The sequence below is a fragment of the Balaenoptera ricei genome, chromosome 16 (assembly GCF_028023285.1).
Source record: "Balaenoptera ricei isolate mBalRic1 chromosome 16, mBalRic1.hap2, whole genome shotgun sequence".
Lineage (NCBI taxonomy): Eukaryota > Metazoa > Chordata > Mammalia > Artiodactyla > Balaenopteridae > Balaenoptera > Balaenoptera ricei.
The window spans coordinates 110,795,315-110,821,280 of record NC_082654.1 but is presented as its reverse complement, the minus strand read 5'-3'; the positions used below and the strand labels follow the sequence as shown (position 1 = coordinate 110,821,280).

General features: G+C 36.2%; 1 protein-coding gene across 4 annotated transcripts in view; it reads left to right on the top strand.

Annotated features, from left to right (window-relative positions):
- ARID4B (AT-rich interaction domain 4B) overlaps window positions 1-25,966 on the top strand; it is a 126,617-nt gene that overhangs the window by 35,049 nt on the left and 65,602 nt on the right. For all 4 annotated transcript variants that reach the window (XM_059900452.1, XM_059900451.1, XM_059900449.1 and 1 more), the window contains exons 3-6: window positions 14,309-14,419; window positions 16,977-17,042; window positions 20,742-20,832; window positions 23,247-23,326. In XM_059900452.1, the coding sequence (XP_059756435.1) occupies window positions 14,309-14,419; window positions 16,977-17,042; window positions 20,742-20,832; window positions 23,247-23,326 (348 nt within the window). The remainder of the gene's footprint in view (window positions 1-14,308; window positions 14,420-16,976; window positions 17,043-20,741; window positions 20,833-23,246; window positions 23,327-25,966) is intronic.

The following is a 25,966-nucleotide window of genomic DNA, read 5'->3' as shown; positions in this document are numbered from 1 at the left end:
AATGAAAATCTGATGTAAGCTATCCTGTTATAGTGCCTTGAGATTGAGTCTGTTGAAGGAAGGCAAGAGCCTCAGAGCCCATTGAAAAAAGGCAAGACTGAGTACCCTGGAGGGCCTGTTGTATATCCCTGTATGTAGTGTGACCCCCTCCTACCTGCCTTCACTAATGATACCTTGTGTTCATTTACTTTAAATAGCTGTGCTGTGGGGAAGGGGAAATACTCAGTTCTTAAAATGTGGGAGGAACTATTGGATATTGGTTCTAGTGGAATGATAATTTCTGGTGACCCAGAAGACTGCCAGTGTGATCTAGCAGTAAGACTAGGTGCCTGTGGAGAGTCAGGAGATAGAGTTTTGACCTAAGTATATATCTCTACACCTATTTCTCTACACCTAGAGAAAATTGTTTCTCTAGGTGCTAAGTGAATAGATATCCTCAGCAACTAGCAGAATCTCCGTTTAGTGTGATAGAGTATGGCAGAAGTAGCTAACCAAGTAAAGCCATTTGATGCCGCCATTAAAAACTTGAAAGATGCTGGGATGATGATCAGGAGAAAAACCCAAAACAAAACAAAAAAAATCTCTAAAATATTCACACATTAAATATAAGGTATTTAAAAAGTCTCACTTATGTTAGTATCACTGTTTATCTTGTGTTGTAGACTAATAACCTGTAATAAAAGAATTCTTTTGATGAGATGTATTGGAAAGTTCTTTCCAGTTTTAGTGATAGTTTTAATACAAATTGAGACTCCATAGGAGGCAAGGACCATATATTATTATGATTTCATTCTTTAAATAAATTTACTGTTTTCCTAGAGCAGTTTCAAGTATCTAACTTTGTATTATAATGAAATATATACACTATGGTTAACAAGAACTTAGATAAATTATTCAATAAGTATTCAGTTCAGTAAGAAAAGAATAGTTAGTAGATTAATAGACTAGGAGTTAATTTTTTCATATTGCAATCTTTCAGAATTGTGGATCAAATTAGTTTTGTGGTTTCTGAGATTTTTTTTTTTTTTTTTTTACCATCTTTATTGGAGTATAATTGCTTTACAATGGGGTGTTAGTTTCTGCTTTATAACAAAGTGAATCAGTTATACATATACATATGTTCCCATTTCTCTTCCCTCCTGCGTCTCCCACCCTCCCACCCTCCCTATCCCACCCCTCTAGGTGGTCACAAAGCACCGAGCTGATCTCCCTGTGCTGCGGTTGCTTCCCACTAGCTATCTGTTTTACATTTGGTAGTGCATATATGTCCATGCCACTCTCTCACCCTGTCACATCTTACCCCTCCCCCTCCCCATATCCTCAAGTCCATTCTCTAGTAAGTCTGTGTCTTTATTCTCGTCTTGCCACTAGGTTCTTCATGACCTTTTTTTTTTTTTTCCCTTAGATTCCATTATATATGTGTTAGCATACTGTATTTGTTTTTCTCTTTCTGACTTACTTCACTCTGTATGACAGACTCTAACTCCATCCACCTCACTACAAATACCTCCATTTCGTTTCTTTTTATGGCTGAGTAATATTCTATTGTATATATGTGCCACATCTTCTTTATCCATTCATCCAATGATGGACACTTAGGTTGCTGAGATTTTAATTTTAAAGGCTTTGGCAACTCCCCAGCCCCAATCCAAATCATGCTAGCTGGAATATACAGTATTAAATGTGTCCAATTAAGTGTTCTCAGTGTCACAGACCTTGAAGAATTACTTAAAAAAAAATTCTTTTTGACAGTATGGCTGAACTTGTAGGGCATTATGCTAAATCAAATAAACCAGACAAAGACAAATACTGCATATTATCACTTATAAATGGAATATAAAAAAACAAGTGAATAAATAAATAGATTAATTTGAACTTGTAGGGGGAAAATTCTTTTATCTTTAAACATTGATTTGGTTTTTTTTGCTGATTTTCTTCAACTAGATAATGACTTTTTGAAGACAGGAAAACTTTTGTTTTTTGTATATTCTGGAGACCTAGCCAGGAACTGCCTACTGGCAGTTCAATTTTGATTTGGTTTGATTGATTGATTCATTCGTTCATTCATTCACTTAGTATTTTCTTGAGCAGTTATTATTCCTGCCTTTTTTTTTTTTTCTTTTGGGCTGTGCCTCCAGGCTTGTGGGAACTTAGCTCCCCGACCAGGGATAAAACCGGGGCGCCAACAGTGAAAAAGCACCGAGTCCTAACTGTTGGACTGCCAGGGAACTCCCTATTCCTGCTTTCTTCCTGGTTAATGCTCTGTTTTTTTCTTCTGATTTGGTAAGATACTTCTAAGTTTTGAAAAATATGTGTGGAAAAAGGAGAAAAGTCTGTTGAAAACAGAAACTTTTTTAAGTATAAATATATTTTTAATAAGCTGATAAGAGTGTAGGGCCAGACCTATATAGAAAAGGCTTATAAGTTGATTTTTAAAAATTGAGAACCAGAGGTTGTTTTTTTACTGCTGTCTTTTGATGCTACTAATGCTGTAATAGTGACCTGATGACCTTGAATAGCTTTTTTAAAAATCTGGTTTTTCCATGGGAAGGGTAACCAAAATGTACAGAATAATGGTTTCCTCTGTGGAGGAAGCAGGGTCAGTGGTGTTGGGAGTTTTACAGTTGGCAGTAATCTCAAGAATGCTTTATTATGATGTTTCTTTCACATCTAAAACATTCATTACAAATATTTCTGTATTAAATAATAAAGTTTGAATTGCCATAAGAAATCTCTTTTTACTTTGTAGGTCCATATTTCATTATTCCTTATTGATCTTCTAGGATTTTGTATATTGTAACAATTTAGCTTAAAATTTTAAACTGGAATTGGTTTAATATTTGTATGAATAGGATCTAAGTCCTAAATATCCCAGGACATTGTGGATGTTCAGTAAATGTTTGTAGAATTGCAATTACATTTTATGTCTTCTTAGATACGTTTCTGATGGGTTTTAATTAAGGCTCTTTTGGTTACAGGTAATAGCAGCCACCTCAGATTATCGAAAGCAGAAAAGAGAATTTATTTTATGGATACTGAATACCCACAAGCAGAAAGTCCAGTCAGGTTTGAGGAGAGATTTAAGTTTTGGAAAGCTAACAGGAACTAAGGCTAGCGGTTCTCTCAGTGACTCTAAGGACACAGTCTCGCATGTGTCCCTTTTTTTCTCTGCATGTTTGTTTGTTCTTTTTATCGCTCTTCCTCTCTCTCGTTACAGACCGGTTTTCTCTCCTTCTCCCTACGCATGCCAGAAAATGGCTAACACAGGCTGTATCACCTTGCTCTACTAACAATTTGATTAGCATTTCAGCTTTGAATTTTTAGGAGAGAGAACTGCTTTGGCACAGTTTGGATCAGATAGATGGCTGGCGATCTGTATAGTCCACTTCTTGTCAGCAAAGTGTATTGCCGGAACATAGCTCTTTGTTAAGAGAAATAATCTAGTAGTGGGGGCTTGTCACAACTTATTCTTTATGAGACTATGTGGACTTTTTTTCACTGTAAAAATTTGGTCATCTGAGAAGTTATAAAGCGCATTTTAGATATATCAGCATATGACATTTTATGTATAACAAGGTCACAACTTTATTATATGTTTATATTATATAATTTATTTATGATATATATAAATACATATTATATGTTTATTATATTACTGTTATCAACCCCACTTTACAAATGTGAAGCTAGGCTCAGAGAAGTTAAAGACCATGTCCCAAAGGTCACCTAGCTAGTACATCACAGATGTGGAGTTTGAACCCAGATACTCTGATTCCAGAGCTCATGCTTTTGAATTCTCAGTATATAAGATGCCTCCCAATATAAGGTGTTTTTGAAATATAAAAATTTTTACCTTAAGAGAAATCTCATTTAGCAGGGCTTAACTAATGCCTGACTTTTTCAGTTCGGTAAATGATTCCTGAATTCCTCCTATATGTAGGTGCAATTCTAAGACCAGGACATCCAAAGATAAATAAGGATGCTATTTCTGCCTTAAGTTGCTCAATCCAGGAGAGACGACAGATATAAATCACTGAAATGCCGTGTGAAACTTTTACCTTTACAGAATGTTTGTATCCATTTGGGACAAGCAAAGCCAGTATATAGCATGGCAATGAGTACTGTAGCATTGGTTACTAAAGGGGTTAATACATGAGGGCTCTGAAGTTAGAGTGAATTCTGTGACTTAGAATATTTATTACCTACATACTCCACAGGTCAATTTCTTTTGGTCACTAGACAAAGAATGGATAGATTTTCAAACGATTGGAGGTTACTGTTTCCTTTTGATGGCTTCTTTCAAGGTCATACTCTTTTTTTTTCTTTTTGGCGGCATGGCTTGTGAAAGCATGGAGCCCCAACCACTGGACTGCCAGGGAATTCCCAAGGTCATATTCTTGAGAATATAAAACTGAACAAAAGCTTGGTTGGTGGACCACACAGCCATCAAGTGGGAAAACAGCCGTAGCTCCATTAGTGGTATAAGGGGTCCAGATCTCTGTGTGAGGCCTAGTCCTCTGGCCACAGGAGGAAATATACATAGGTGGAGTCCTGTGAGCTACAGAGTGATTGGTGGTGCAAAGCTGTGTCTTGCTCATGGGCAGTAGAGCAGGAGCAGAGTCTGAGCAGATTGTGGAACAGGACTTTTATGTTTCTTGGGTGTTGGTCTGTCGTTTCCCACCTGCTTGAAAGAAATGGAGAAAATCAGTATGAGATTGAACCGAATATAAAATTGCCAATATTTGACCTTTTTTTGATTCATGAAAAATAGCAATTTCATGTGGTTTAATCTAATGTTTGCCAAGTGTTTACTCAGGACCTGTCAGTCTCCTAAAGATTCTAAATATGCTACCTAATTTAATTTAAAACTTGCAAGCACCTTGCAAGATCAGTCTACAGAGAAGAAGCCAAAAACCCAACTGGTGGGGTGACATACCCAAAGACAGATAGTTATTAAGTACATGAATTGCAGTCTCTCTGGTTCCAAGGTCTCCAAATTTGCCAGGGTCTCTGGTTCCAAATTTGCCAGGGTCTCAATCTGTACCTTGAGCAGTTCAAGTAGACAGCAACCATTCTGAAATCATGTAACAAATAGGAGATGGCTTGTATCCGGAGAGCCAGTGAACCAAGACCCAAACCGCAAGTCCACATGGCCAGATATAAATCATAACAATGCCAGTTTATGGTTTTTCTTTGTGCTTCTGATTTTTGAACTGGCTGCACCACTAATTTCCAGATTATTAAAGTTTAAATATTATAAATAAGCAAGGTAGGTTCTGAGAATGATGTTATGCTAATGCAGATTCATTTGAATAAGGTTTTTTTTAAAAAAATAAATTTATTTATTTATTTAGTTTTGGCTGTGTTGGGTCTTCGTTGCTGCACGCGGGTTTTCTCTAGTTGCGGCGAGCGGGGGCTACTCTTCATTGCGGTGCGCGGGCTTCTCATTGCAGTGGCTTCTCTTGTTGCGGAGCACGGGCTCTAGGCGTGCGGGCTTCAGTAGTTATGGCGCACGGGCTTAAGTAGTTGTGGCGCACAGGCTTAGTTGCTCCGTGGCATGTGGGATCTTCCTGGACCAGGGCTCAAACCCGGGTCCCCTGCATTGGCAGGCGGGTTCTTAACCACTGCGCCACCAGGGAAGTCCCTTGAATAAGGTTTTCTGATCTCACTAGCAAGATTACAAATAAGTTTAACCTCTTTTGAGGACAAAATAAATTGACTACCTTTGTGTTAAAAGTGCCTTTGCTTTTTTGGCACATAGAAAAATGTTTTAAATACAAGAGGCACTTAATAAATGTCTTTCCTAATATACTTCTCTCTTACCTCTTTGCTGATGATGAACATTCTAGTTAAAATGTCTTTTGTGAGTTATTTAAGTTTCCAGGAATATGCAGCCACTCCTCTGTTAATATCTGTGAATATGTAGGTATCTCTCTGGTTAATAGATGTGGGTCTAAAATTTACTTATAAATAATTAGTAGTTCCATTCCTCAAAGTGACTTAAATTTTAGGAAGAAAACTAAGAAATATGTGTACCATCCAGAGAAGATTTTTGTGTTTAGGGGAAAGGGTTGATTTTTCTTTTTTAATATGCAAGAACTTTTATAATCCAGTTTAAAAAAAATTAGTAACTCAGACAGGTAAAGAACATAAATGAACAATTCATAGAAAAAATATGCACATGCCTAATAAATATACACTATTTAAAAATTATTTTCATGTAATTTCAAATTTACAGTACAAAGAATTCATATAATCTATGTATGTATACAGATATATGTACCTGTTCTTATTATCTTCAGACTTTTTTAAGAGCAAGCTGAAGACATGATATCCTGTCATCCCTAAATACTCCAGAATGTAATCCCCAACAAAAAGGACACTATTCTACCTATTCTGCATTCACCCATCTAAATCAGGAAATCAGCATTGGTATGATACTACCATCCTATTCTCAGGCCCCTTTTAAATTTCACCAACTCTCCTAATGTCTCTTTTTCCTTTCTGACCTATGCTCAATCCAGGAATACACGTTGCATTTGATTATCACGTCTCTTCAGACTGCTTCAGTTTGAAACTCCCAGTTTTCCCTATATTTCATGTCCTTTGGAGTTTTAAGGAATACATACCTTACATTCTGTAGATCTAATTTTTCTCATTGTCAAAGTTATTCTTGCCAGGTATACCACAAAAACGATGTGCTTTTGTCCTCAGTGCATCACATCATTCCACCACTGATAATTGAATAGTATTCCAGGAATATGCCAGTATCCTGTTCTTCATCAAACCTTCACTCATCAGTTTAGGATCTATTGAGAACTCTGTGAAATCAGTCACCTTCATGATGGCTGCCGAAAGGTGATTCTCTGTTTCCATCATTCCTGCTATATTTATTAACATTTTACTGTAAGGAAGAGCTTTCTTCCTTCTGCATTTTCCTTTTTCTGCATTTATTTATTTATTCATCATTCATTCATGTGTTTGTCAATATGGACTCAGGGATGCGAGTTTTACTGAATGGGTTATAATTTATTATATAAATTATATAATTTATTATATAAATTACAGTAGAATACACACATCTTGAGTCATTCAGTTTTTGTTTTTTTTTTTTAATTCATTTATTTATTTTTGGCTGTGTTGGGTCTTCGTTTCTGTGCAAGGGCTTTCTCCACTTGCGGCGAGTGGGGGCCACTCTTCATCGCGGTGCGCGGGCCTCTCACTGTCGCGGCCTCTCCCGTTGCAGAGCACAGGCTCCAGACGCGCAGGCTCAGTAGTTGTGGCTCACGGGCCTAGCAGCTCCGCGGCATGTGGGATTTTCCCGGACTGGGGCACGAACCCGTGTCCCCTGCATTGGCAGGCGGATTCCCAACCACTGCGCCACCAGGGAAGCCCCGAGTCATTCAGTTTTGACATACACATACATCCCTAACAGGATATCAGGACAACCAATATTTTTTTTTTGATGCTCAAACTTTCCCCCCGTTTGGCCAGTAGTAGCCCTTCAGGGTGGCTCCTGTGTGCCTTTGAAATGTCTGCATTATTTTTTGAGCATTTCCTTACTTTCTGGCACAAGATATTTTACATTCTTCTTGTACTTTCCCTGCCCAACTTTGAAATTAGCCATTTCTCCAAGGATTCCTGGTTCCTTTTAATGTAGGATGGGTTTTAGAAATCAGGATATACGCCACTGATATGCTTTTTGTTTTTTTTGTTTTTCAACTTCTGACATTTTCATTTAACACATTGATTCTGTTTCCATGTCAGAGGAATCAAATGCCGCCAGGGAAGTGGTAGAGTGGCTCTTGTTTCCCACTTGGGGAGCCTGAAAATCAAAGAAGTAAGAGTAGTCAGAGTTGAGCTGTCAGTTGTTCTTAGTGGAGAGAGTTAGGAAAATATATGGATGTATATATGCACACACACAGACATACAAATATATATGCACATACACATATACATCTATAACGACGTGTTCATTTTTGTGTGTGTATATATAATCCATATGTATATATATAATATCTATGTTGTATATATGTAATACAGCCATGAATTCATATTTCTAATTCCATTCCAATACCTTAGACTTCTTTTTAGCCTTGCCCCTTCCTTTTAAATTTCTTTGTCAGTGAGAAAAATGGCCCCAACTATCCTCAGTATATTTACTTACTTGATCATTCAGTTTACTTACTTGGCCACTGTAACAAATCTTCCAACCCTGCTGCTCATTTCCTCTGTCCCTGCTTAGCTCCCAGAACGTTCTCAGCCACAGAGCCTGCCTGTGCTTCCACGTGGCTCCCCCAGCCTCCTCCTCACCACCTTGTATACTCAGCATCTGTCCCTTAGCTCCTGTCCCCAGTACTCACCCCTCACTACCCCATGTCCTTAAAGCGACATGAAAAGGAGGAGAGGGAATGGTTCCAGAGAAGATTTTAAAGTTAGATTGCACAGTTTTCTTATTTTCCTCAATGTACTCGTTTTTTGGTATGTCCTAAAAAATTACGTGTTTTAGTTTTAAGCGTAGTTTTAAAATGATGTCCCCTTAGGTATATAGATGCGTTTTTCATTCATTCATCTGTTGGAATTATCTGCATGATTGTTTTAATGCCTCCTTGGGATTGTCATAAACAAAAAGATTGTTTTCATAGCTTTGTTGTCACACTGTGAGTTTAAATGCATTTATTTAGTGAGGATTTTAGCATCAAATTTAATATCTTGCGTTCTGATTCTCTTGGCTGCATTGGCACTGCCTTAGTAACCAATTTGAATGCTTACTGTTTTTAAAAACCTACCTCAATAAAATGTCATCTAGCATGTTTTGCTTTTTAAAAAATAGATCTTGAATAACTGAATATTTCTTAGGCAGTGTCAGCATTAGCCATTTGAAGCATTCATTCAACTGTTATCATTCTGAAACTTGTATATTTGGTGTACTGTAGCCCAAGGCACATTAGAGATTACTGTTGATTCATTTGGGTACTTATATATTTCCATGGCATTTTGGCTTCTTGAAGGATTATTATCCACCAATATCTAATTTAAAAATTGCTTACGCTTTTAGTATTTCCATGGAATTCAATGGTTTTTAGGTGCCAGTTAGGACATTTGGTAGATTGACTAGAAAAATAATTGTTTAAGCAATGCTGGGATAAGTATGAGGTAATTGTTGCCTTGACAACTGGAAAACTGTTATGTTTGCTAAACAAAGGGATGGTAATATAGTAGTTTAATTTCTTTTTTGGCATGGAGGTGCTATATAAGAACATTTTATTTTAGCCTCTGAGATGGTCTGTATTTTTGACCAAAATCAGAAAAGCAGAACAAAGAGAAGGTAAGAGTTTTGTTGTTTTTTTTCCCCTGGTGATATACATGTACATACACCTAACAGGGTTGGTGTTGGTCAAAGCAATCTTGGTAAACCTGCTGGCATGATTCTTTGTATATCTCTGCACTGGATCACAGTACAGTAGCCTCAGAATAGGTGTGTATAGTCTTGATTTTGTCTTTCTGCCACACTAAAAGACTGTGATAGACTTTATGGAGCGTCCCCACAAACACTTTATCTCTCTTGCTACTAGAATTCAACTTGATTACTTTATTTCTGAATTGAATAGGGGGATAATATTTGAAACACCCCTCCCCCCGTATACACAATTATACTGGCATCTGTTCTGTTTATGTGGGATCTCTTTGGTGTAGGACTCAAATTTTTTTTAAACTCACAATTGTACCCCAGATTATTGAGTAATAATAACAGCCTTTATTTGGTATTGTATGCTGGGGTCTGTTCTAATAAGCACTTTACATGTAGCAAGCGTTTCAGTCTTCATCCCTGTGAGATAGTCACTATTCATTATATCCAGAGGCAAGGTCATCTGGCTACTAAGTGGTAGATTTGAACCTAAGCATCTAATTCAAGAGCCTGTGCTCTTAATTACTGTATTATACTGACTCTCATTAATAGAGTCATTCCAAGTGCACTGGAGAATATAGACAAGTATTAATACGAACGTTCAAAATAACCCATAATCCCATACTTTGAGTATTATAATTGAGTTGATAATTGTGGGAGTCACATTATGAGTATATAGGGGAGTTACTGTACAGTTCTGTCTTCTTTTTTATAAGTTTGAAATGTTCCTTAGTATACATTTTAAAAAGCAAAGGCTACATGCCAATTGTAAAAAACAAAAAGGAACCTTTTTTTTTTTTTTAGAAAAAAAACAGGAAGACATACTTTGGATAAAATGTTTTTATATACATACCCCTCCTTTCCACTCCCTTTCTCATAGGTTAATCCCTCTTCAACAGTTGTTTTTATCTTTAATATGTATGTTTTTTCTATACATATAGTATAACGTATATATTTTTATTTCTGCATTTCTAGAAGTAGAAAAAGTATAATACTTTAAAGACATATACATAGTACTAATTATCCTGTATTATGTTCTCATTAGATTTAATGCTAAAAAATATTGTATTCTGAGGAGTATTGACATTAGTTGAAAAAGTGAGAAAAGTGGTTTAACTTTCTTTTTACACTGACTTAACGGTGAGCAATCATTTAAAATGAGGTTTTGCCTTTCCCATTTTAAAAAGGAAAAAAGGAGGAGGTGCCAATTCTGAATTTACATTGGTTTAATGGCTTATTTGCCCACACTCAGTGTTTCATAATAGTAATTGTGAATAGTTAAATACTTCTGTACTTTCTAATACTGGCCCCATTTTCCTGTTGTGGAAACTAAAGTTTAGGGAGGTTCAGTAGCCTATGAAGACTCATGTAGTTAGCATAAGGAATAGAGCTGGGATTAGGACCTTGTCTTTTGCTTTCAAAAACTGTGCTATATTAGTCTCACATTACACTAATGATAGAGTGATAATTTATGGTCTGCTAAAATTACATACACAGATATGACCATGTAGGTTGTGAGTTTCATTTGTTTTTTTCTGTAGAAATTCATACTTTGGTTAGCATAGTTTCACTTCTAGACAATTATGTGTCTCAGAGTATCCTATTCTGACCATCTTTGTAATAACCTTAGTCCTTTGACATAGGCATGTTAAACAAATGTATACAGAATTCAGATTATTTTATTCATCTAATGATGAGAAATTAGGGACAGAAAAGTAACTTACCTAAGATGATACCAAAAAAAAAAAAATACAGGCAGAAATTAAGATCAGAACATAGACCTTTGCTTTTCCTATGCTCTTTTTGAGAAATTAACCCTGCTCTAACAATGTATTTAGCAGGTTTTTGTTAGACTTTGGCTTCCCTTTGCAAGTATTTTTGTAACAGACGTTTACTTTATATACCTTGCTGATTCCTTTTCATGTGTTCTAGCTTGAAGGAAGGAAAATATTACCCTTCAAAAATAATAATTTGCCCTCATGATATTTGAGCTAATTATTACTCTTTTCTGTCAACATGGATTTTCATGTTAGTAAGGATGTAGGATGGGGCTTAGTTTTGGGGGGAAAGTTCCCTTTCTCAAATTCAAGATGAATAAGTCTGTTCGTTAAGCATGTTTATAGTTTGCTAGGGTTGGAATGTTGCCAGTGTTTGATATTGAATATTAATGAAAAGAAAACATAAATGGGTTTCTGTATACTAGTAGTCTAAATATATTACTATCCTATTCCCCCCGCCCCTTTTTGGTTCAAAATTCTCTATAATAAAAGTACCTAAAAAGCTTATCACTTCTTAAATATTTATTTGTTCCTGAGTAGGCACAAACATGCACTTTTAGATGATCTCTTTTTCTCTTCTACATTTCAGAATTTCTGGTTCTACATTTCAGAATTTTACTGGCTAGTAAGGCAGGAAGTGTTAATGGGAGAGGTTGCAAGTTGTGGAGAGTAATGAACCTTATGGTCATGAAGAGTGCCCCTCCATTTGGGCTTGTCTAGCAGTAACACACAATACCAATTGAACCACAAAGTGGATTGGTATCTTTTGGAAATTTTCCTAAAATTTCTGGGTGAAGTGCTGTGAGTCCCTTTCATATGCTTGCTAAAATAAAGCCACTAGCTTGTCTGGAATTTATTCAAAATTTTGACCTGGGAAGATGATATTTTAAGAGGGCTAATCTGTAAAGTAGAAATGCATTTATTAACTTTAGGTGCAAGAGCAGTACAAAGTTATCAAATTGTAGTTAATTAATGATATCAACAGATTTTAAAAGTAATAATGCAGAAATGATTATCTTTCTATGAGGGTACACTTCTGTTATGGCATAAATAAATTGAAATATAGGCATTTTCCTAAGTAGATTTAAGAAATCATATACTTGATATGTTTTGAGGGTTTTTTAAAAAAAATACTGTTCATGAAATACATAGAATGTGAGGCAAATGGCCATTAAGGAGGGTGACCTGATACTTCTAGTTGTTGCACCCTTGTTTTGGTTTGTGATACCTCCCCACCTTTCAAAAAGTTATTAAAATTGTTTGATATATTTATGGTCACTTTTGTTATAGCATTAGAATTCTTTTTTTGAGATAAATCTCTTCTAGGTGTATTAGCCACAACTATTAGGGATGAATTTATTTTAAGATCCAAATGAAATTGATACATTCATTATTTATTGCTGTATAACAGCATTTTCCACCTTACGGTCTGTGGAATTTCTGCAGGATGTTAATAGATGTTAATTTAAGAAAGGTTCTTTGGGGGCTTCCCTGGTGGCACAGGGGTTAGGAGTCTGCCTGCTGATGCAGGGGACACGGGTTTGATTCCTGGTCCGGGAGGATTCCACATGCCACGGAGCAACTAAGCCTGTGCGCCACAACTACTGAGCCTGTGCTCTGGAGCCTGCGAGCCACAACTGGTGAAGCCCACATGCCACAACTACTGAAACCCGTGCGCCTAGAGCCGTGCTCCGCAACAGGAGAAGCCATCAGAATGAGAGGCCCGAGAACCACAGCGAAGAGTAGCCCCCGCTAGCTGCAACTAGAGAAAGCCTGCATGCAGCAATGAAGACCCAATGCAGCCATAAATAAATAAATAAATAAATAAAATCTATTTAAAAACTTAAAAAAATTAAAACAGTTCTTTGGACAAATAGATTGGGAAATGGTGAGGCAGAGTAGGAATTCATTCAATGAACTGATTTTCCCAAACTCCCAACTCTTTTTCTTTCTGGTGGAGCATCTTGGAATATTAGTATTTCTTGTAAAACACTTTGGGAAAAGTTACTTACATAATCTTTCTTTGGCTACAGAATTGATTAATATAAGTAGAACTCTTTAGAAATAGATCCTGTGCAGAAAAGTACCTGATTATAAAAAGAGCAGCTAGATTAGGACTATTAAAAATTAAATCACAAGTGAGGAAACTTAAAATAATATTTATTGTAGACAGGAAGTGAACAGTGAACTCATGCCAAAGCAGTTGAGACATTTTGGCTGATTTTTTACTTCAGATTTTTCAGACTGGATTTCTTCATGTCGTTTTCATCAGTAGTTTGAATGCATATGGGTTTCCCCCACCCCTTTTATGCTGTTCTACCTTAGCATTGTCTAGATAGGGATATAACAAAGCTATTCTGAATTTGGGTGGCTGCCAAGATATAGCCTAAATATTAAAAGAAATTTTCTTAGACTGTGTTTTAAGGATCTGCCTTTTCTTTCAGTGGTCATTTAATAAAAAATTTTGAATGAATGAGTGGTTGGAGGGGTGGATGGAATGATATACTTGGACCATATGTATTTTATATAGAGAAAAAAGATGGCTTTATCTTTTATAGATGTACGTTTTAGTACATTTAAATAGGCTTTATGATATGTATTTTACTTTTTTTTTTTTAAAGGAACCGTTTTGAGATATGTCAGAGCACACGGTTCTTTTGTTTTTGTTTTTTTTTTTTAATTTTATTTATTTATGGCTGTGTTGGGTCTTCGTTTCTGTGTGAGGACTTTCTCTAGTTGTGGCAAGCGGGGGCCACTCTTCATTGCAGTGCGCGGGCCTCTCACTATCGCGGCCTCTCTTGTTGCGGAGCACAGGCTCCAGACACGCAGGCTCAGTAATTGTGGCTCACGGGCCCAGTTGCTCCGCGGCATGTGGGATCTTCCCAGACCAGGGCTCGAACCCGTGTCCCCTGCATTGGCAGGCAGATTCTCAACCACTGCGCCACCAGGGAAGCCCTTACTTATTTTTAAGTTAGAGTATTTTATAAATTGTTTTTGTTAACAATACATTCATCTATTACAACTTTTATAGCTGGAACAGGATTAGATCTGCCATTCTGAGGTCTGATTTTGGGAAAGAACTAGCAAGTTTAAATCTAATTATATTTGTTTGCATTTTTAGGCCCTTGATGAACCTCCCTACTTGACAGTGGGCACTGATGTGAGTGCTAAATACAGAGGAGCCTTTTGTGAAGCCAAGATCAAGACAGCAAAAAGACTTGTCAAAGTCAAGGTACAGTATATGTAGATTTTCTAAATTATATGTTTAGTATTTGATGCTTAAACTTTTACTGGTAAGTATATTTAAGAATGTTTTTCTTCGCAAGATGAGTTTTTAGTTTCTAGGAGTAATGATTGTAAAAATACCTGAAAACAAAGCATTACTTGTGATTTTATTCCAATTGGAATGAAGTTAGATGATCACAGTTGGTATTTTGAACGCCATTTCGCTACAGACTTGGTATTGTTTGTATTGTTAGCTTTTCAGAACTGGAAAGGACCTTAGAAGTCATGTAGTTTAATTCCTTAATTTTATTGTAAGAAAAATGAGGCTCAGTAAAGGGTTAGTGATTTCTCCAAGGCCATTATGGCAAATTAGTGGCAGAATGGGAATTACCATAGTACATCAGTTTTAAGACTCGCTCCCCATTTTAACCATGAAATTGAGATGTGATTTATAATTGATGATGGTAGATCTAGTTGTTGGTTCCTTATCCTCTACTTTTCTTGAAAAATCTTCCTAATAATTGTTAATTATTTATTGAGTGGCAAACTGCAGGAGGGAAGGAGGATGGGGATATGAGAATAACCCGATCTCTATTTTCAAGGGGTTTATAATCCACATTAGCAGATATCCCATAAAATACTGGTTTGAACATCACTGGTTAAACCGGCCGTAGAGATTTTGTACCTCAGGGGAGCGTGTCAGAGTCTCTTCGGGAGCTTCTTCCATGCTTGTATGCTTAGGTTCCTTCCTTATGCATGGACATGTTGAAAAAAGCTTCCTGGGTGATTCTAATTTACACTGCCAGTTAAGAACCATTGTGATAAGGCCTTTAAATTAACCATAAGCCTGTAGGATGCTATTCTTAGCCCCCCACCCTATCTTTAGTTTTCGCATGCTTGGTGCGCATGAGCTCTTACAGTGGCCTTTCCTGTTCCCGACTTCGTATAGTGGTGTTCCCTGAGCACTCATTTTTTGCCATTACTATCCTAGAGATGAAGAGAAAGCTTTTTATCAGTTTTCTCACTCTTTCAGACAGAGCTACTGCTAGCACATGTAACACCTGAACATGAATTAGACAAAAATCTCTCCCTGCTGGTAGAGACCCTCCTTAGCAGAGCTTGGCCTACAGATAACACTTTTGTGCTGGTTAGAAATGGTGTTCCTTTGGGCAGGAGCAGTCTTACTCCAGGACCCATGCTTCACTGGATTTTAGCTGTGATTTATAATCTCAGCTGGGTGTCTCTGTAATGAATGAACCAGCAAAATGACACATAGCAGTCCTGCCATTTCTTGCTGTCATTGAAAGGAAGAAAACAGTCTATACTGCTTCTGCTGATCGCACAGAGTGCCAGCCAGTACCTTGTGCCGTGTGTCTTGTAAGTAGTGGCTATCTAAAATTTGTTGTTAGTTTTTTGGGCTGCTCTAAAAATCTGTTTATAATTCAAAGCTAATGATTTTCTCAACAGATAAGGTAGTGTATTTCTATATCAGTTTAATTAGTTTATGATTCAGAGTTAATACATTTTTCTGGGGAAGAAGAACAACACTTCTTCCCCATCAGTTTTCATTTATTGAGCATTTACTACATGCCAAGCACTATATCAGGTATTGAAACTCTAATATTAAGACTTGGTCTCCATTCTTAAGTGGCTTACAGCCTAGTGAATGACACAGATATCTAAACACATAATTTAAATAAAGTGTAGTAGTGTGTTGTGTGAGACAGAAACACCTGGGATGCTGTGAGTACAGGACATCTCCTTTCATAGCTGGTTTGTGACCCTGTTACCTAAATTGATCACCACACATATCAGATAAGACCACATTAATGGTTCAATCCCTGTAAGAACTCTTGCTTTGTATAAGGAAAACAACCTTTTCTATACGGAGTACTGGAAGCTATATTGTTTACCAACTAATTAAATATTTAAACTTGATCCCTTTATTTTAACTTACCTCACATCTGGTTTCCCATTCTCTGATTTCTGTGCTGATACAAAGGGAGAGTACAGTAAAGTTCTGGATCTAGTTGGCCTGAGTTTGCATCTCAGCTCCACCATGGTACTAGTTCTGTGATCTTGGACCAGTTACTTACACTTTCTGTTCCTCAGTTTTCTTATCAACAAAATGGGAATAATCATACCTACCTAATATGGTTGTTGTGAAGATTATATGTTTGATGCTTGAGCCTGATACTTGGCTGTCAGTAAGTGTTTTTTGCTACTGCTTATTATTAAGCAAGGCCTTCACAAAATGGTAGAGTACCTAATAGCCTAAGATCGCCACCTCTTTTTTCCTTATTTTTAGGAAAAGAAATTATACAATTAAACTCACAACTAATAGTATTGAATAAAATATGATATGTAAATCGTCAAGTAAATTAGTCTGGGAAGTTGTCTGTTAAATAATAAATTTTTCAGTTAATCTCCGTAGGGACTGAAATATTGTATAAACTAGGCAGCCGTTTGTTTAGATTAGTCATAATAAAAATGAATTCATGCATTAACGAGCTTGTGTTGCTTTTTTTTCTTTTTTGGTGGCTAATTAAATTTATAATCTTTAGGTAACATTTAGACATGATTCTTCAACAGTGGAAGTTCAGGATGACCACATAAAGGGCCCACTAAAGGTAATTCATTTATTCATTATTATTTCTAATGCTTCAGTGGGAAACAGTAATTATCTCAGTCTTTTAAAAAATTCATTGGTTACTCTGTTACTGGGTTGATAAATATGTAATTCTCTCTGAATAGACTAATAGAAAAAAAGTAGACTTAGTGTTCAGTAAAACCTATATGACAGTAAAACCTGTGTTCAGAAGTGAAATGAACATCAAGGAAAAACTGATTGCTTTTTATTTACTCATCTGTTTTGATCTCACCATGTTTCATTTATTAAAAGGGTACAATTTCCAGAAGTAATAGGTGGTGAACTAGGGATCAAGTGATGTAAGTTCCATGATGATGTGAAAATTGAGAAAACAAAACAAATGCTCAGAGCTTTTAATTCTTTGAAGCAACTACTGGCATATGACGTTGTTAAAGGGTCATCAGGCAGTTATAAGTGATAAATATGTTCATATATACAGATAGTTTCATTTCTTTGCATTAGTTTTTCTTCATTGGCCAGTGAAATTAGTGCTGCTTTACTTTCCACTAGTGAGCAAGCTAAAGGGAATGTGCGGGTAGCCACTGTGTGCTGTTTGGTCCTATAGAATGTCTGAAATGGACATTGGCCTAGCTGGGTGAATTTTAAGAAATGCTAACAGAATTGAAGAGACATTTGTAGATGCAAGAAAAATCCTTTCCTAATGAAGCTGTACTTTTCAGAGAACTAGATAGATGTGTGTATCTGCCAGTTTTTGCTGGTGGTTGATTTAAAAACTTTTAATTGGATCCCCAGGGCATTAGTACCTTGCATATATAGTAGGCACTATGGAGGACTAAAACTTGTAATTTTTTTTGATCTTGCCTTGTGAAAATCATTTTCCACCCTTTCTGTTTTATAGGTGCCATTTTTTTCAAATTTATTTATTTTATTTTCGGCTGCATTGGGTCTTTGTTGCTGCGTGCAGGCTTTCTCTAATTGCCGCGAGCGAGGGCTACTCCTCATTGCACTGTGCGGGCTTCTCGTTGTGGTGGCTTCTTTTGTTGCAGAGCACGGGCTCTAGGCATGCGGGCTTCAGTAGTTGTGGCTCATGAGCTCTAGAGTGCGGGCTCAGTAGTTGTGGCACCCGGGCTTAGTTGCTCTGCGGCATGTGGGATTTTCCCGGACCAGGGCTCGAACCTGTGTCCCCTGCATTGGCAGGCAGATTCTTGACCACTGTGCCACCAGGGAAGTCCCTATATGTGCCATCTTTAATTTTACGTGCACATGTATATCACTTGTAGGGACAAAAGGACAAAAACATGCACATGTATAGTTTGATGTTAACCGCCATTTATTTAGCACTTATTAGTACGTGCTAGTACTGTGCCAAGTCCTCTGCACATATTATCTTATGTAATCTTCATAATAGCTCTTTACAGAAGAGGAAACTGTGGAGGGAGGTGGGAGGTGAAGTACTCTGACCAAAGTCTTACAGCCAGTAATGGCAGCCCAAGTTCTGATGGCCTCACAGCCTGTCACTGAAGCGTTGTGCCCCCTGGATGATAAGAACACACACATCTCCATGCCTTATTTGTGTTTTGCCTCATAAGCACACCAGCGTAGCTCTTCGCTGCCTGACTACCCGGTTCACCTGGCACAGACTAGCTGGTACCAACTACAAAAAATGTTCAGTGTTGCAAGGGATAGGAGAGACAATTACTTTGTATCCTCAAGCCATCTTTCTCTCCTATTGCTCCAGCCTCTCTGATTGTGGCATAGTTGGTTTATTTTGCTTGTTTGGTTTTTCTTATTTATTAAAATTTTCTTTGTTTTTGATTAGGGCTTAGGACCATTTTGATTTTGATGTATGTAAGTGTATTAAATTTCAGTCTCAAAATTGTTAAAATATTTCTCTTGCCTATGGAGTTTTTTTTTGTATATAGATTTTGAATTGTTCCCTAGTGTACTTTGTGGCTTTCCATCAGCTGATAGAAAGTATTAGCATTTATGTTTCTCCTAGAGGAAATAAACTTCCCATAGTGATGGTCATTTGATCTCAATATATTTTCAGTGAGTTCACATGAAAATAATACTAGACCACTTGAGTATTAAATTTAAAAAAATGTACTATGTATTTATTGACAGTAGTCCCTGGTGGTCCAGTTGTTCAGACTCTGCGCTTCCACTGCAGGGGTCCTGGGTTCGATCCCTGGTTGGGGAACTAGGATCCCACGTGCTGCACGACGCGGCCAAGAAAAAAAAAAAAAAAAGAAAGTTCTGTTAATTCTTCAGCATTTCCTTCCCTCTTTTGGGCATTGTGTGGGGCTGACAGTCTCTCTTCTGTGAACAAGTTTATTTTTGTTATCACTGCAAAGACCATATACATTTTATTTTTAATTGAGGTGTAATTGACATATAACTTTATTATTAGTTTCAGGTATACAACATAATAGTTCAATATTTGTATGCATTGCAGAAGGATCACCACATTAAGTCTAGTTAACATCCATCACCATACATGGTTGTAAACAAATTTTTTTTCTTGTGACGAGGATTTTAAGACTTACCCTGTACTATCAGACATGCAATACAGTGTTCTTGACTATAGTCACCATGCTGTACATTACATCTCCATGATTTATTTATTTTATAACTGGAAGTTTGTAGCTTTTGACCCCCTTCTTCCCTTTTGTCCACCTGCACTTCCTTCCCAGCTCTGGCAACCACCAATCTGTTCTCTGTGTCTATGAGCTTGGTTTTTTGTTTGTTTTGTTTTTTAGATCCATGTATATGTGATATTGTATGGTATTTGTCTTTTTCTTACTGATTATTTCACTGAGCATAATGCCCTCAAGGTCCAAAAGCTTTTAAGTTTAGTTAATTAAGTCCCATTTGTTTATTTTTGCTTTTGTTTCCTTTGCCTTAGGAGACAGATCCAAAAAAACATTGCTACGATTTATGTCAAAAAGTGCTCTGCCTATGTTTTCTTCTAGGAGTTTTATGGTTTCTGGTTTTTAATCCATTTTGAGTTTATTTTTGTAGGTGGTGTGAGAACCTCTGCCCGTTTCTCAATTGGATTGTTTGATTCTTTTCTAGCTGTTGCATTGTATGAGTTCTTTATATCTTTTGGTTTTTAACCCCTTATCAGATATGTGATTTGTGGATACAATTTCTCCCATTCATTAGGTTGCTTTTTCAAATTTTTGATGATTTCCTTTGCTGTACAGAAGCGTTTTAGTTTGATGTACTTATAAAAACCATATAAATTTATAAGCTATATAAATTATCAGCATTTTCTTGATGAGATGAAAATATTTCAGATGATTGTCACTATTGGTACATTATAACTCATAAGGAGAACCTCAAAGTTATTTGTTAATTTTTCCCCAGCCTTCTTCAAAGAAGAGTCGTAATATGGGGCAAAGATAATCAGTTTCACAGACAGGGACCCCCAGACCTGTGAGGGTTCCCAAGAGCCTTTCAGGGAGATTGTAAGGGCAAAACTATTTTCATAGTAATACTTAGATATTATTTGCCTTTTTCACTATGTTGACATTTTCACTGATGGTGCGGAAACAGTGGTGAGTAAAATTGCTGGCACCTTAACACAAATCAAATCCGTAGTGATTTTATTCTTCACCATCATGCACTCAAATTAGTTTAAAAAAAGAAAGCCAGTTTTTAGTTTGTTCATTTATCTTCTTAAAGTTTTCCTAACTTTTTTTTTTTAATACTTTAGGTCGGAGCTATTGTGGAAGTGAAGAATCTTGATGGTGCATATCAAGAAGCTGTAATCAATAAATTAACAGATGCGAGTTGGTACACTGTAGGTAAGGGAATACATCTTCTTTTTAAAATATATTTTCAATGATAGTACAAATAAAGCAGATTTTTCTTGATTTACTTCCTCCCCTAGTTGCCGTACATGTTATTACTGTTAATGTTTTTTTATCTTTCCAGATCTTTAAAAAATTTATTTCATAAATATGTACATAACATATAGTTTGAAATTAGTGTATATATTATACAATTGGATTTCTAGCTTTTTTCACTTCAGAGTATATCTTACAGAAATTTTTTTCATCTTAACCATTTTTAAGTGTGCATTTCAGTAGTGTTCAGTATATTCATGTTGTTGTGCAACAGATAAATTTTTTAAACTGCAATATTATGTTTCATAGCATTGGATGTACCATACTTTATTTTCTCTTACTGATGATGTTGCCAGTTTTCTTGCTGTTGTAATAAATGCTGGATTGAATGTCTTTTGTACATGGACATTATTCTAATATTTCCCTAGTGTGTACATTGAGAACTAGGCATAGATTGAAGGGAAATGTCCTTTTAAAGCTGTAATAGGTTATGAAAACTGCTTTTCTAAAAGACTGTTAATTTACACTTCCATAAACAGTATATAAGTGTGGTTGTCGTCCTAACCCTTGTCAAATGTGATGTTAGTAATATTTTAAAATTAGTGCCCATCTGGACACAAAATAGTATCTCAGTTTTGGTTTAATATGCTCCTCCCATGATTAGTAATGAGATTGGACATATTTTCATATGTTTATTGAAAGGAACATTATTTCATTTGTATTTTCTCTCGTTTGAATTGCCAATTTATAGTGTCTTCCCAGTCCGCTCCTTTTCCTCTTGGGAAGGTTATTGTTTTCTTATTTTCAGGGTATGAGTTTATATATTTAAATGTATAAAGGGAATGTTAACCTTTGCCACTTCAGTTGCCAGTGTTCTTCTATTGCTTTACTCTTATCTCTGCTATCAGTTTTCAAATCATAGTCAATTTTCCTATGGTCACCTTTTCCTTTGTCATTTTAGCTTGAGTCTTGTTTAAGAAGGCTTTCCTTCCATCAGTGTTGTAAATTTGTTTTCCAATGTATTCTTCAATTTAAAGTTCTATTTTTTGTTTTACAAAGAGCTTCTTATTTCACCCACAGTTTTTTTGAACATTCTGAAATATGATCAAATACTATTTTTTTCCAAATTGATAACAGAGTAATTATCCCAGTATTATTTATTGAATGGTAAAAATTCTTACTGTTTAATGATCTCAGAGATGAGAGTAAACATCTAGTAAAATGTCTTTGGTGATGTCAGAATTTGATGGAGCTTTCAAATAGTACTGATGAGTTTTGTGGTATGAGAAAAAAAACCTAGTGGAGAGGGAAAATTTGATTTTGAAGCGTAAGGATATATTTGCATTTGTGTAGGTTACAAGACTGTGAGCAGTTCTGTGTAGTTAAGTCTGTTGGATAATTAGGCGTGATAGTCTTATAAATGTGGCACTTTTATCATTGACTATTTTAGTTACTACATTTTAAAAAAGTACGAAGCGTTATTTATCCAGTCTCATGTGATGTAAAAGCTCACATTATATATAAGAACCTAATTTTGTTTTTTTGGCAAAAACCTCTGTTTATAAAATCAAGGCCTGGTAACTTTATTTAAAATAGAGGTACTCTCTTCCCGTGATTTGTGAGGAATGTAGTATATGCTAAAATTATATCATAAAGTATACATCTATTCTGTGTATATATAAACTTACAACAAATTTGCTGGGACATTTTAGTACTTTAAATAAGTAGCTTTCAAGTGAGAGCAAATTGGCCACCCAGGGAACATTTGACAGTATCTGGAGACGTTTTTGGTTGTCACAACTGGGAAGGGGGTGCTGCTGGCATCTCGTGGCTGGAGGCCAGGGATGCTGTTAAATATCTCACAGTGCACAGGTCCCCATGACAGGCCCCGTCTGGTCCAAAATGTTAGTAGTGCTGAGGTTGAGAAACACTGCTTTAAATAATAAAAATAGGGTAAGTTTTAGGGGTAGTCTGAATATATAAACTTGTACTGTTATTTTTTGTTTCTTAGGTAGATTTGTCAGTATTTACCAATAGGAAAATTTGCTTTTTCTTTACCATATTGAGAAGGATTAATCAGCATTTAAAAGGTTTCTTTCTGAAATGCTGACTTCTTATTTTCATTTGATGTTTTCTGTTCCAGGGAAGGTGTTTTCATTACAGGTGTATTATTTTTTTTCCCCTAGAAATTGGAAAACATACTCTACACTTGAAGTTGTTTGTTACAAAACTTAAAATGTGTACTGAATTTCAGATCTAATCTTTTAAAACAATAGCTCTGTTTGCACTGAGAAAGTTAAATGATAATTTATGTCATTTTGTTAATCTTTGAAAAACCCTTCAGTAGTTGCCATTTCTACCTCTTCTCACAGTTTTTGATGATGGAGATGAGAAGACACTGAGACGGTCTTCACTGTGCCTGAAAGGAGAGAGGCATTTTGCCGAAAGTGAAGTAAGTAATCACTTAACGAACGAACACGTCCTAGTATTTAGTATCGGGGGCAGTAAAGTTTTGCTTTCTCAACTCAAGCAGCTTACTTGTTAATCAGGAAAATTCGTTAATACATAACAGCATGAGAGTGTAGTCTGTGAAACCTGTTTAAGGCCTTGTGTTTGAGTACCAGGTTCTCTGTGGGTTTTTTTGTCTAAAAAAAAATGTATTTTAACATTTGTCCGTGAAGAAAGAAACAACGGGATTGTTTATTACCCTTAGGCAACTTTTTTATAGAGTCCTTTAATTGTAAATAATTGTAGAAGAGAGATGTCTCATTTGTAGTCTACTTGAACCCCATCATCATTAAAGGCTGTGTAGATACCGCAAGCCATCCCTAGCTACTACTGCTGCCAGCCACTGACATTCACTCTAGCCTCTCCTTGAAGACGGCTTGCCTGACTGCCCTTTCTAAAATAGACCCTTCCATTCCTCATAACTCTTTAAGGTTGCTTTAGTTTTCTTTATAGCCCAGATCATTCCCACCACCAAAATATGTATATGTGCTTAATTATTTATGGTCTGCCTTCCTCACTAGAATGTGTCTCAGTGGCAGAGATTTTGTATGTCTTCTTCACCACTTTGTTCCCAGTTCCTAGAACAGTGCCTGGCACAGAGTAGGAACTGAATAAACATTCGCTGGATGAATAAATGAAGTGTTCATATTTGCCAGGGGCTTTGCTTAGTGCTTTACGTACATCCTCGCATGTACAGCATTACGAGGGAGATACAATGCTTATCTCCAACTCAGAGTTGATGAAAGTGATGCTCAGAACTGGTTCTCAAACCAGCACTTTCTAGCACCAAAATCATGCTCTAAAATTGAAAGATGTTATTAAGTTACTAAGAGTGGAGGGTTCACAAAGTTTTGTAAATCAGTAACTTGCAATTCAGAATTTTAAAAATGGACATATTTGTTGCAAATAGTGTTATGTTCTCTAGTCCAGCCTGTGAATATTAATTAATGCACAGTGTGGCCAAACCAAGATTTCTTTTTTCTAGTAACTGTTTAGAACAGTGTTTTTGTGGGGAATTTTAATATTTCTTTTAAATCATTAGACTTTTTTTGTTATTTTCCCTTTTTTGTTTTTTTGTTATTTTCCCTTCCCGTAAATGATTGAATTCCCATTTCAACTCAGAATTTGGGACAGATTCTCTGTATTATGATTCTGGCCTATCTTTTCAGTCTCATACTCTGCTATTTCCCTGTACTTCTGACTTATAAGACTATTTGGTGTTTCCAGATTATGGCTCATACTTTTTCTTGGTTTCTGCTGAGCCCTGCTCTTTTCAAGGCCATGAGAAATGCTTCCTCCTTCATGACTGTCTTTCATGAGCTCTCTAACCAAATTTGATCTCTATATCCTTTGATGCTTTTCCACTTCTCTTATTTTTATTTTATGGTCTTTTTGGTTACTTTTATCATTTTTTCTATAAAATTGTAAGCTGTTTTGGCGGAATAGCCACGTTTTTGTCATCTTGATGGGCTTTCCTTTTCCCAGTAGTGTTTTCTACACAAAAGCCTTCAGTAAATATTTAATGAATTAATTGTGAAAGTTTAAATATAGGAAATAGATACAGCTTTGGACAAGTACAGTGAATTTGGCTTCTTACACTGATGAAGTAACAGAATTCTTTCTGAGTTTATGTAATTCTTAGAAATAATTTCATTTCCCTTAGTTAGAACATGTGATAATTATGGTAGGTTAATGAATATGGGGACTTGAAGACTTGATTTTTTTTCACCTAAGTGAAGGTATATGTCTTATGTATTTAATCCAGAGAAATATCGAAGATACTAATTTTGTATTTGCCAGGAGAATTGTAAGTTGGAATTGTTCATAAGACAGTTGTAGTATAAAGGCTGAAGCAATAAGAGCAAGTAGCTCAATGTATCCTTTTTAACTTCAGGAAGGATCGGTTTTACTGTGTGTGGCTGTATGTGTTGAACTTCATGTTTTGCTAGAGGGTATTGGAATACTGGTGTATTATTCCTTACCCATTGCCATATGCCACATGCTATGCTAGATACTGGGGGTACATGGGTAAGCTAAGTAGATGTGGAATTTTTCCTTGGGTAACTTATTTTTGCTTCTGAAGGAGACAAAGCATTAATTAATCAAAAATATAAAAATTTAAGGGTACTAGGCACTGTGGAGACTTGGCCAGGAGTATATTTAATCTACCATCTATGTACATTCTTTCCCTTATTTGATATTTCTGCTATTTTCAAAAAACAGTTTCAATTTTTTGGAAGTTTGCTCAGAGAATTGTTATTATTACTAATAACTTTGGCCTTTGAGTGAAAAGCCACATCACACTTGGCAGTATTTGGGGTCAGTAATCCCATTAATAAGCTGCATACCTAAACAAAGACTTAAATTCAAGATTTTCACAATAAGAGATCACCATAAGCGGGTCAGTCAGTTTGAATTCCCACACCAAAATCACTGGTCCTAGCAATAACCAGCTTAGTGAGGATGTTGCCTATTTCCTGACATCTGTTGGAGTGTTTGGGTATTTCTATAGAGCATTCATAATTTGAATATTATCCAAAAGTAGTTTTATCAGCTGGTATTCTCTCTGTGCATTTACTACATG